Source organism: Bombina bombina, chromosome 1 (genome assembly GCF_027579735.1).
Source record: "Bombina bombina isolate aBomBom1 chromosome 1, aBomBom1.pri, whole genome shotgun sequence".
Lineage (NCBI taxonomy): Eukaryota > Metazoa > Chordata > Amphibia > Anura > Bombinatoridae > Bombina > Bombina bombina.
In genome coordinates, this window is record NC_069499.1 from 1,217,609,144 (window position 1) to 1,217,622,950 (window position 13,807).

General features: G+C 39.5%; 1 protein-coding gene across 1 annotated transcript in view; it reads right to left on the minus strand.

The window, feature by feature from the left end:
- Nucleotides 1–13,807, minus strand: part of NUP93 (nucleoporin 93) — a 106,798-nt gene that overhangs the window by 34,740 nt on the left and 58,251 nt on the right. The window contains exons 11-16 of the mRNA XM_053700271.1: nucleotides 3,722–3,887; nucleotides 3,438–3,531; nucleotides 3,153–3,344; nucleotides 2,931–3,057; nucleotides 2,657–2,729; nucleotides 2,533–2,577 (exon numbers count right to left, since the gene is read on the minus strand). Coding sequence (XP_053556246.1) covers nucleotides 2,533–2,577; nucleotides 2,657–2,729; nucleotides 2,931–3,057; nucleotides 3,153–3,344; nucleotides 3,438–3,531; nucleotides 3,722–3,887 — 697 coding nt within the window. The remainder of the gene's footprint in view (nucleotides 1–2,532; nucleotides 2,578–2,656; nucleotides 2,730–2,930; nucleotides 3,058–3,152; nucleotides 3,345–3,437; nucleotides 3,532–3,721; nucleotides 3,888–13,807) is intronic.

Consider the following 13,807-nt stretch of genomic DNA (forward strand, 5'->3'; position numbering starts at 1 on the left):
TCATAATATACATGTAGTCACATCATACAATGCATCATTAAAAGCACACATTAATATGTACACACAGCCTCATAATATACATGTAGTCACATCATACAATGCATCATTAAAAGCACACATTAATATGTACACACAGCCTCATAATATACATGTAGTCACATCATACAATGCATCATTAAAAGCACGCATTAATATGTACACACAGCCTCATAATATACATGTAGTCACATCATACAATGCATCATTAAAAGCACACATTAATATGTACACACAGCATCATAATATAAATGTACAGTCACATCATACAATGCATCATTAAAAGCACACATTAATATGTACACACAGCATCATAATATAAATGTACAGTCACATCATACAATGCATCATTAAAAGCACACATTAATATGTACACACAGCATCATAATATAAATGTAGTCACATCATACAATGCATCATTAAAAGCACACATTAATATGTACACACAGCCTCCTCATAATATACACGTACAGTCACATCATACAATGCATCATTAAAAGCACACATTAATATGTACACACAGCCTCCTCATAATATACACGTACAGTCACATCATACAATGCATCATTAAAAGCACACATTATTATGTACACACAGCCTCATAATATACACGTACAGTCACATCATACAATGCATCATTAAAAGCACACATTAATATGTACACACAGCCTCATAATATAAATGTACAGTCACATCATACAATGCATCATTAAAAGCACACATTATTATGTACACACAGCCTCATAATATACACGTACAGTCACATCATACAATGCATCATTAAAAGCACACATTAATATGTACACACAGCCTCCTCATAATATACACGTACAGTCACATCATACAATGCATCATTAAAAGCACACATTATTATGTACACACAGCCTCATAATATAAATGTACAGTCACATCATACAATGCATCATTAAAAGCACACATTAATATGTACACACAGCCTCATAATATACATGTACAGTCACATCATACAATGCATCATTAAAAGCACACATTAATATGTACACACAGCCTCATTATATAAATGTACAGTCACATCATACAATGCATCATTAAAAGCACACATTATTATGTACACACAGCCTCATAATATAAATGTACAGTCACATCATACAATGCATCATTAAAAGCACACATTAATATGTACACACAGCCTCATAATATACATGTACAGTCACATCATACAATGCATCATTAAAAGCACACATTAATATGTACACACAGCCTCATAATATACATGTACAGTCACATCATACAATGCATCATTAAAAGCACACATTAATATGTACACACAGCCTCATAATATAAATGTACAGTCACATCATACAATGCATCATTAAAAGCACACATTAATATGTACACACAGCCTCATAATATACATGTACAGTCACATCATACAATGCATCATTAAAAGCACACATTAATATGTACACACAGCCTCATTATATAAATGTACAGTCACATCATACAATGCATCATTAAAAGCACACATTATTATGTACACACAGCCTCATAATATAAATGTACAGTCACATCATACAATGCATCATTAAAAGCACACATTATTATGTACACACAGCCTCATAATATACATGTACAGTCACATCATACAATGCATCATTAAAAGCACACATTAATATGTACACACAGCCTCATAATATACATGTACAGTCACATCATACAATGCATCATTAAAAGCACACATTAATACGTACACACAGCATCATAATATACATGTACAGTCACATCATACAATGCATCATTAAAAGCACACATTATTATGTACACACAGCCTCATAATATAAATGTACAGTCACATCATACAATGCATCATTAAAAGCACACATTAATATGTACACACAGCCTCATAATATAAATGTACAGTCACATCATACAATGCATCATTAAAAGCACACATTATTATGTACACACAGCATCATAATATACATGTACAGTCACATCATACAATGCATCATTAAAAGCACACATTATTATGTACACACAGCATCATAATATACATGTACAGTCACATCATACAATGCATCATTAAAAGCACACATTAATATGTACACACAGCATCATAATATAAATGTACAGTCACATCATACAATGCATCATTAAAAGCACACATTAATATGTACACACAGCCTCATAATATAAATGTACAGTCACATCATACAATGCATCATTAAAAGCACACATTATTATGTACACACAGCCTCATAATATACATGTACAGTCACATCATACAATGCATCATTAAAAGCACACATTATTATGTACACACAGCCTCATAATATACACGTACAGTCACATCATACAATGCATCATTAAAAGCACACATTATTATGTACACACAGCCTCATAATATACATGTACAGTCACATCATACAATGCATCATTAAAAGCACACATTATTATGTACACGCAGTGCTACTATATCCTAAACTTTGCAATAAAACATAGCAGAACATACATTACCTTTCTGCTTCCATCCTTCTCCAGCTTCCCTAACAGCATGTCAAACTGCAACACAATGAAAACAAATGAGGTGTTTGCTACAGAATACAAATATTTCCAGAATCAGTGAAGAGCACAGTTATACCTCTCTGCTTTCAATCACCAGCTCACTAACACAACGAAGGAACATGTTCTCCCCCTGACTGTCCTTTTCTTTCCTGTGCAAGGACAACAAAGAAATAGCTAGTAATGTGTGATCCACAGGACCTGTCAAACAATATAGTTTATTCAGTATCAAAACCAACCTAAATTCAGACGATTAGTTAGTGGCACAGCAAAATAAAGGGAACAGCTCTGGTTACTTAGGATGTGACAAGGAAAATGTAAGGATAAATGGTTCCAACCCCTGCAGTCTTTACCTGAGGAAGTAGAAGTACTGCAAGGCTTCCCGTGGGTCAGTGGACTCAAACTTTCGTGTATAAAGCATCAGCATGCGCACAAAGTTCAAACGTCTTACACCAAGCGGATCACCGGGCTCTTGACTTACTGAAATATATTGTGTAAAAATAATGTGTGTGTGCTCTGTGCAGTAAGTGTATACACGCAAGCAATATGTACAAACTAAGTGCCTATTTACTTACAGAGTTGAGCACTTTGCCCAGATGATTTGAGAAGCAGCCTGAGCTCAAACAGAGCGAGAGCCACATGAACAGCGTGACACCGTGTACGCTCCAGGCGGAACAGAAATGCAATCGCAGCCTCAAACTGTGCAGTCAGGAAGAGAACTTGGAAGTACAGGAAAGGCTGCTTATTAACTGCAAAGTGCGTTTCCCCTGCAAATAATTACAATATAAATACGTTAACATAAAGCAAAATCATTTGCAGTATTAGCAATCCCAGGCCTTTCTGCATAACTTGTTCCGTACCGTAATCTTCAGACAGTTGCTTCTGAAACTGAGGAAGCGTCAGTCTGTCCTGAGGAGAAGTGCTGGCATTGTCTTCAAAACTAATCTGACTCAACTGCATAAAACACAAAGCAACATGTAATCATCAGGAACAAGGAGGTGGCATGTATCAGTAGGCAGAACCCTTCCCATTGCTCTAAACACATAAGTGCATAGCCTATTAGATTGCTATTTAATATAACTCCAACAGTGCTGGTTAGAAAAAGGAATATGGTATATTTAGGGAGATAGTTCTGGCTGCTCACCTTCAGCCACAGATAGTCCTCTGTGTTATCTGCCACCTCACTGTGGTGATCAGTCACATCACACCGACCGATTATACAGTACACTGCTCGCTTGTAGGGGTCTGTGCACCCTCTCAACGCTCTTCTGTAATGTAGCCGGAGCTTATTTTCTGTAGATGGTGATATTCTGAAAGTGTAATGTTAGACTAATTAATAAGGTGATAACGTAAATCTGAGAACAGAGGCCGTCTATTTTTCATATGCTTTTAAAAGGCGTACTTTAAATTCTATTTTATGATTGTATAACAAATAGCACTGCCCTAAGTAACTGTTTCACTTTATTCAAAGAAGAATTAACTAAACTCCCAAGCTTCTGTCTATGCCTGTATATGGTTTATTTAATATTTAATAAAGTTTTTTTTTAAAAAAAAAGGAATGCATTCTATTCTCCATGCAGATTATAGCAAGAATGTTCCCTTGCCTCATTCTTCATCCGCTCTGGTCCAGGTTCACCTTCTCTTTTGTTGTAACTTCTCTACAGTAACTTTGCAAAAGCCATAACATCTAGACCTATGGCAGCAACTACAAATGTCCTATATGTTTGCGTTTCTATTACATTTAAAACTAAATTGCAAAACATGTGCAAGATTCTGAGCTCTAATTGAAACATAAAAAAGGATGTATATTCTAATACTTGCTTAAAAGGGACAGTCTACTCCAGAATTTTTATTGTATAAAAAGATAATCCCTTTATTACCATTCCCCAGTTTTGCACTGCCAGCATGGTTATGTTATAACGTAATATACTTTTTACCTCTGATTACCTTGTATCTAATCCATTGTAGACTTTCCCTTTATTTATTATTAGTTCTTTTGACAGACTTACATTTTAACCAGTCAGTGCCCTCTCATAAGTATCTCCACGGGCGTGAGCACAATGTTATTTATATGAAACAAACGCCCTCTAGCTGTGAAAAACTGTCAAATGCATGCAGATAAAAGGCGGCCTTCAAGGGCTTAGAAATTAGAATATGAGCCTTCCTAGGTTTAGCTTTCAACTAAGAATGCCAAGAGAACAAAGCAAATTTGATGATAAAAGTAAATTGGAAAGTTGTTTAAAATGACATGCCCTACCTGAATCACGAAAATGTAATTTTGACTAGACTGTCATTTTAACAAAAGTGTGCTGCCCTGATGTCCCCTGATGCTGTATACAAAAACACCTGCCTGGAAAAAAGTGCATCCCCTATCCAATAACTGATGTATTTAAAAGGGACAATCAACAGTCATAATACATTTTATTAGTAGAGTGAGTCATGCACATGATGATATGAGACCTAACAAAAACAGAATTTATGTTTACCTGATAAATTACTTTCTCCAACGGTGTGTCCGGTCCACGGCGTCATCCTTACTTGTGGGATATTCTCCTCCCCAACAGGAAATGGCAAAGAGCCCAGCAAAGCTGGTCACATGATCCCTCCTAGGCTCCGCCTTCCCCAGTCATTCGACCGACGTAAAGGAGGAATATTTGCATAGGAGAAATCATATGATACCGTGGTGACTGTAGTTAAAGAAAATAAATCATCAGACCTGATTAAAAAACCAGGGCGGGCCGTGGACCGGACACACCGTTGGAGAAAGTAATTTATCAGGTAAACATAAATTCTGTTTTCTCCAACATAGGTGTGTCCGGTCCACGGCGTCATCCTTACTTGTGGGAACCAATACCAAAGCTTTAGGACACGGATGAAGGGAGGGAGCAAATCAGGTCACCTAGATGGAAGGCACCACGGCTTGCAAAACCTTTCTCCCAAAAATAGCCTCAGAAGAAGCAAAAGTATCAAATTTGTAAAATTTAGTAAAAGTGTACAGTGAAGACCAAGTCGCTGCCTTACATATCTGATCAACAGAAGCCTCGTTCTTGAAGGCCCATGTGGAAGCCACAGCCCTAGTAGAATGAGCTGTGATTCTTTCAGGAGGCTGCCGTCCGGCAGTCTCGTAAGCCAATCTGATGATGCTTTTAATCCAAAAAGAGAGAGAGGTAGAAGTTGCTTTTTGACCTCTCCTTTTACCAGAATAAACAACAAACAAAGAAGATGTTTGTCTAAAATCCTTTGTAGCATCTAAATAGAATTTTAGAGCACGAACTACATCCAAATTGTGCAACAAACGTTCCTTCTTTGAAACTGGATTCGGACACAAAGAAGGCACGACTATCTCCTGGTTAATGTTTTTGTTAGAAACAACTTTCGGAAGAAAACCAGGTTTAGTACGTAAAACCACCTTATCTGCATGGAACACCAGATAAGGAGGAGAACACTGCAGAGCAGATAATTCTGAAACTCTTCTAGCAGAAGAAATTGCAACCAAAAACAAAACTTTCCAAGATAATAACTTAATATCAACGGAATGTAAGGGTTCAAACGGAACCCCCTGAAGAACTGAAAGAACTAAATTGAGACTCCAAGGAGGAGTCAAATGTTTGTAAACAGGCTTGATTCTAACCAGAGCCTGAACAAAGGCTTGAACATCTGGCACAGCTGCCAGCTTTTTGTGAAGTAACACAGACAAGGCAGAAATCTGTCCCTTCAAAGAACTTGCAGATAATCCTTTCTCCAAACCTTCTTGAAGAAAGGATAGAATCTTAGGAATTTTTACCTTGTCCCAAGGGAATCCTTTAGATTCACACCAACAGATATATTTTTTCCATATTTTGTGGTAGATTTTTCTAGTTACAGGCTTTCTGGCCTGAACAAGAGTATCAATGACAGAATCTGAGAACCCTCGCTTTGATAAGATCAAGCGTTCAATCTCCAAGCAGTCAGTTGGAGTGAGACCAGATTCGGATGTTCGAACGGACCTTGAACAAGAAGGTCTCGTCTCAAAGGTAGCTTCCATGGTGGAGCCGATGACATATTCACCAGGTCTGCATACCAAGTCCTGCGTGGCCACGCAGGAGCTATCAAGATCACCGATGCCCTCTCCTGATTGATCCTGGCTACCAGCCTGGGGATGAGAGGAAACGGCGGGAATACATAAGCTAGTTTGAAGGTCCAAGGTGCTACTAGTGCATCTACTAGAGTCGCCTTGGGATCCCTGGATCTGGACCCGTAGCAAGGAACCTTGAAGTTCTGACGAGAGGCCATCAGATCCATGTCTGGAATGCCCCACAATTGAGTAATTTGGGCAAAGATTTCCGGATGGAGTTCCCACTCCCCCGGATGAAATGTCTGACGACTCAGAAAATCCGCTTCCCAATTTTCCACTCCTGGGATGTGGATTGCAGACAAGTGGCAGGAGTGAGTCTCCGTCCAGTGAATGATTTTGGTCACTTCTTCCATCGCCAGGGAACTCCTTGTTCCCCCCTGATGGTTGATGTACGCAACAGTCGTCATGTTGTCTGATTGAAACCGTATGAACTTGGCCTTTGCTAGCTGAGGCCAAGCCTTGAGAGCATTGAATATCGCTCTCAGTTCCAGAATATTTATCGGGAGAAGAGTTTCTTCCCGAGACCAAAGACCCTGAGCTTTCAGGGGTCCCCAGACCGCGCCCCAGCCCACCAGACTGGCGTCGGTCGTGACAATGACCCACTCTGGTCTGCGGAAGCTCATCCCCTGTGACAGGTTGTCCAGGGACAGCCACCAACGGAGTGAATCTCTGGTCCTCTGATCTACTTGTATCGTCGGAGACAAGTCTGTTTAGTCCCCATTCCACTGACTGAGCATGCACAGTTGTAATGGTCTTAGATGAATTCGCGCAAAAGGAACTATGTCCATTGCCGCTACCATCAAACCTATTACTTCCATGCACTGCGCTATGGAAGGAAGAGGAACAGAATGAAGTATTTGACAAGAGTTTAGAAGTTTTGATTTTCTGGCCTCTGTCAGAAAAATCCTCATTTCTAAGGAGTCTATTATTGTTCCCAAGAAGGGAACCCTTGTTGACGGAGATAGCGAACTTTTTTCTACGTTCACTTTCCACCCGTGAGATCTGAGAAAGGCCAGGACAATGTCCGTGTGAGCCTTTGCTTGTGGAAGGGACGACGCTTGAATCAGAATGTCGTCCAAGTAAGGTACTACTGCAATGCCCCTTGGTCTTAGCACCGCTAGAAGGGACCCTAGTACCTTTGTGAAAATTCTTGGAGCAGTGGCTAATCCTAACGGAAGTGCCACAAACTGGTAATGCTTGTCCAGGAATGCGAACCTTAGGAACCGATGATGTTCCTTGTGGATAGGAATATGTAGATACGCATCCTTTAAATCCACCGTGGTCATGAATTGACCTTCCTGGATGGAAGGAAGAATTGTTCGAATGGTTTCCATTTTGAACGATGGAACCTTGAGAAACTTGTTTAGGATCTTGAGATCTAAGATTGGTCTGAATGTTCCCTCTTTTTTGGGAACTACGAACAGATTGGAGTAGAACCCCATCCCTTGTTCTCCTAATGGAACAGGATGAATCACTCCCATTTTTAACAGGTCTTCTACACAATGTAAGAATGCCTGTTTTTTTATGAGGTCTGAAGACAATTGAGACCTGTGGAACCTCCCCCTTGGGGGAAGCCCCTTGAATTCCAGAAGATAACCTTGGGAGACTATTTCTAGTGCCCAAGGATCCAGAACATCTCTTGCCCAAGCCTGAGCGAAGAGAGAGAGTCTGCCCCCCACCAGATCCGGTCCCGGATCGGGGGCCAACATCTCATGCTGTCTTGGTAGCAGTGGCAGGTTTCTTGGCCTGCTTTCCTTTGTTCCAGCCTTGCATTGGCCTCCAGGCTGGCTTGACTTGAGAAGTATTACCCTCTTGCTTAGAGGACGTAGCACTTGGGGCTGGTCCGTTTCTGCGAAAGGGACGAAAATTAGGTTTATTTTTGGCTTTGAAAGACCTATCCTGAGGAAGGGCGTGGCCCTTGCCCCCAGTGATATCAGAGATAATCTCTTTCAAGTCAGGGCCAAACAGCGTTTTCCCCTTGAAAGGAATGTTAAGCAATTTGTTCTTGGAAGACGCATCCGCTGACCAAGATTTTAGCCAAAGCGCTCTGCGCGCCACAATAGCAAAACCAGAATTTTTCGCCGCTAACCTAGCCAATTGCAAAGTGGCGTCTAGGGTGAAAGAATTAGCCAATTTGAGAGCATGAATTCTGTCCATAATCTCCTCATAAGAAGAAGAATTATTATTGAGCGCCTTTTCTAGTTCATCGAACCAGAAACACGCTGCTGTAGTGACAGGAACAATGCATGAAATTGGTTGTAGAAGGTAACCTTGCTGAACAAACATCTTTTTAAGCAAACCCTCTAATTTTTTATCCATAGGATCTTTGAAAGCACAACTATCTTCTATGGGTATAGTGGTGCGTTTGTTTAGAGTAGAAACCGCCCCCTCGACCTTGGGGACTGTCTGCCATAAGTCCTTTCTGGGGTCGACCATAGGAAACAATTTCTTAAATATAGGGGGAGGGACGAAAGGTATACCGGGCCTTTCCCATTCTTTATTTACAATGTCCGCCACCCGCTTGGGTATAGGAAAAGCTTCGGGGGGCCCCGGGACCTCTAGGAACTTGTCCATTTTACATAATTTCTCTGGAATGACCAAATTCTCACAATCATCCAGAGTAGATAACACCTCCTTAAGCAGAGCGCGGAGATGTTCCAATTTAAATTTAAATGTAATCACATCAGGTTCAGCTTGTTGAGAAATTTTCCCTGAATCTGAAATTTCTCCCTCAGACAAAACCTCCCTGGCCCCCTCAGACTGGTGTAGGGGCACTTCAGAACCAATATCATCAGCGTCCTCATGCTCTTCAGTATTTTCTAAAACAGAGCAGTCGCGCTTTCGCTGATAAGTGGGCATTTTGGCTAAAATGTTTTTGATAGAATTATCCATTACAGCCGTTAATTGTTGCATAGTAAGGAGTATTGGCGCACTAGATGTACTAGGGGCCTCCTGTGTGGGCAAGACTGGTGTAGACGAAGGAGGGGATGATGCAGTACCATGCTTACTCCCCTCACTTGAGGAATCATCTTGGGCATCATTTTCTCTAAATTTTGTGTCACATAAATCACATCTATTTAAATGAGAAGGAACCTTGGCTTCCCCACATACAGAACACAGTCTATCTGGTAGTTCAGACATGTTAAACAGGCATAAACTTGATAACAAAGTACAAAAAACGTTTTAAAATAAAACCGTTACTGTCACTTTAAATTTTAAACTGAACACACTTTATTACTGCATATGTGAAAAAGTATGAAGGAATTGTTCAAAATTCACCAAAATTTCACCACAGTGTCTTAAAGCCTTAAAAGTATTGCACACCAAATTTGGAAGCTTTAACCCTTAAAATAACGGAACCGGAGCCGTTTTTATATTTAACCCCTTTACAGTCCCTGGTATCTGCTTTGCTGAGACCCAACCAAGCCCAAAGGGGAATACGATACCAAATGACGCCTTCAGAAAGTCTTTTCTATGTATCAGAGCTCCTCACACATGCAGCTGCATGTCATGCTTCCCAAAAACAAGTGCGCAATAGAGGCGCGAAAATGAGACTCTGCCTATGATTAGGGAAAGCCCCTAGAGAATAAGGTGTCCAATTAAAATAATTCCTCAAGGCTATGGAGTATAAAATATGCTTATATATAAATCGTTTTAGCCCAGAAAATGTCTACAGTCTTAAAAGCCCTTGTGAAGCCCTTTTTTTTTTTTTTTTTTTCTTCATGTAATAAAAATGGCTTACCGGATCCCATAGGGAAAATGACAGCTTCCAGCATTACATCGTCTTGTTAGAAATGTGTCATACCTCAAGCAGCAAAAGTCTGCTCCCTGTTTCCCCCAACTGAAGTTAATTCCTCTCAACAGTCCTGTGTGGAAACAGCCATCGATTTTAGTAACGGTTGCTAAATTCATTTTCCTCTTACAAACAGAAATCTTCATCTCTTTTCTGTTTCAGAGTAAATAGTACATACCAGCACTATTTTAAAATAACAAACTCTTGATTGAATAATAAAAACTACAGTTAAACACTAAAAAACTCTAAGCCATCTCCGTGGAGATGTTGCCTGTACAACGGCAAAGAGAATGACTGGGGAAGGCGGAGCCTAGGAGGGATCATGTGACCAGCTTTGCTGGGCTCTTTGCCATTTCCTGTTGGGGAGGAGACTATCCCACAAGTAAGGATGACGCCGTGGACCGGACACACCTATGTTGGAGAAATGCTGCTGGTGCTTAAAGAGACAGTGTACTCTGATCTCCCCCCTTCTAATGTTTTCCAATGATCTATTTTACCTGCTGAAGTGTATTCAATTGTTTCCAAATAGTTCATTTACCTTTATTTTGCCACATATACTGTATATTTTAATACTTAAAGGGACACTCTACACCAACATTTTTATTGTTTAAAAAAAATAAATCGCTTTATTACCCATTCTCCAGTTTTGCATAACCAACCTGGTTATATTAAAATACTTTTTACCTCTGCGATTACCTTGTATCTAAGCCTCTGCAGACTGCCCCCTTATTTCAGTTATTTTAACAGACATGCATTTTAGCCAATCAGTGCTCACTCACAATGTAATCTATATGGCACACCTGAACAAGCGCTGTCTAGCTGTGAACAACTGTCAAAATGCACTGAGATATAAGGAGGTGGCCTTCAGAAATTAGCATATGAGCCTACCTGGGTTCAGTGTTTAACAAAGAATACCAAGAGAACAAAGAAAATTTTATGACAAAAGTAAACCAGAAAGTTGTTTAAAATTGCATGCCCTATCGTAATCATGAAAGTTTCATTTTTACTATATTGTCCCATTAAGTACTGGCTATATAAACAAACTTTAACATGCTACACAGTGATTTCTTAAAGGGCCATAATACCCAAATGTTTAAACACTTGAAAGTGATGCAGTATAGCTGTAAAAAGCTGACTAGAAAATATCACCTGAACATCTCTATGTAAAAAATATTTTTTTTTTTTTTTAATATTCATCTTTATTTATTTTGTAAAAATATAACAATAAAAGACAATAAAAGACATAGAAAAGAAACCATTTTTACATTTCACCATTCAATAAAACATACAGGTAGCAACAAGTGACATGATACGTAGGGAAAAGCATCCCCCCCAAACGTCCCGTTTGTTTCCTTATTCCTTCACATATGTGCTATGGGTACTGAGAGTTCTAATTGAAAAGAAAAAGATTGAACAGACTAATCATGCCCTCAGGATGTTTTAATTATTGGGCATCCGGGAGTGGGACTCCCCCCACGAACTGCTCATAGTTGAAATTGCAATTGGCTACCCGCCCGCAATGGGCCTTACTTACACGAGGTAGAAATGGTAAGAAAAGAAAGAAAGATAGATTAGATTAAGTCACCAACTGTACCCACCACTAACTGTTTTGATTACAAGTTAGGTATTTGTGCAGAGGGCAAGAGAGAATTTAATGTGTACATATCCCTTTATCTAAATCAAAAGTTATGTACCTGCATATATATTAGATTCCCAGAGGAAGACCATGTCTTGGAATAATGAAAGTTGGCCTAATTTAAGGTAGTAAAACCTCTCGAGCAGGAGATTTTTATTGACTAAATCTTTCCATTCTGAAATCGAGGGTATGCGAGTGGATTTCCACAATTTTGGGATCAACTGATTGGCTGAGTTGAGCAGAATCTGAAACAAATGTTTTCTTATTTTGCAGGAAATGGGGGGGGGATGGCTCAGCATTATTATATCTGGGGATGGTGAGATATCTGTATTCAAGGTTTTATTAATGTTCTTAAAGACCCCGGACCAAAATGTTTTAATATTTCTACATTCCCACCATATGTGTGAGATGTGTCCTTCATGTCCGCAGCCCCTCCAGCACATCCCTGAGGATTTCTTGAAGATATATTTAATTCTAGCTGGGGTTAGGTACCACCTCATCATTATTTTAATGTTGGTCTCTTTTGCTTGCGCCGAGTGGCCTGAGTGAGTTAAGTTCGCAAATCTGCGAGCCCAAACTTTCAAGGATGTGTTAGTATTATGCTCTTTATCCCATCTTTTGGTGTATGTAGGAGGGTGAGGGAATGTATTTGATAGTACGATTTTATAAAGTTTGGAGATCGTCCTTTTTGTGGGGTCTCTGGTTATGCATAATTGCTCAAAGGGTGTAAGAGGGCGAGTCAGATCTTTTTTGTATTTATGGGAGATTATGTAATGCCTCATCTGATGTATGCGAAACCAGGAAGATAGAAAAGGATGATCCAATAAACTAAGTTGGTTTTTATCTTTTATTTTACTAGAATTTTCTAGCAATGAATGTATTGGAAGCGATTGCGGAAGATCAGGGACATGTAGGTATTCTGGTAACATTCCTGGGTTAAATTCTGGATTATTTAATAAGGTGGTAAGTGGTGAATATCTGGAGGAGATTTTATTAGGAGGATTGCGAATTAGTCTCCAGTCTGACCAGGTTTCGTTAGTAATTGAAGAAGAAGAGATTGTGTATTTATTAAAGCATGCAGGGTTCCAGCATATACCTTGTAATTTGTGTGGGGATGCTAGAGCATTTTCAATGTGAATCCATCGCCTAGAGTTTGGGCCATCAAATCTACACCAATCCGAAATTCTCTGTAGAGAGATCGCTAGTTTATAGGAAAGGAGATGAGGGACTCCCAGTCCTCCCTCCAGGGGGGATTTAAAGAGAGTGTTTTTATTAATTCGCGGTGGCCTACGTCTCCAAATATAGTCGTTAATAATTTTTTGCATAGTAGCGAGGTCTTTCTGTATACCCGAGATCGGGACCGTCTGCAAGATGTAGAGAGCTTTGGGGAGAAGGGTCATTTTTACCGCCTGGATCCTACCTAGCCAGGATATATTTTTGGGGAGCCATTTGGACGTGAGAGTCTGGAATTCTGTTACTAATTTTCCGTAATTGTGTTTTCTTAAATCTGTTTTATCTGGGGATATATGTATGCCTAGGTATTTTAGATATTTTTTCTGTTGTTTCAGGGGACATGTCCTAGTTAATATATCTAAAGAGTAATGGGAGAGGTTAATGGGTAGATATTCCGATTTGGACAGGTTTACCATAAAATTGGATATGGTGCCGAATTGCGTGAGTTCTGAAA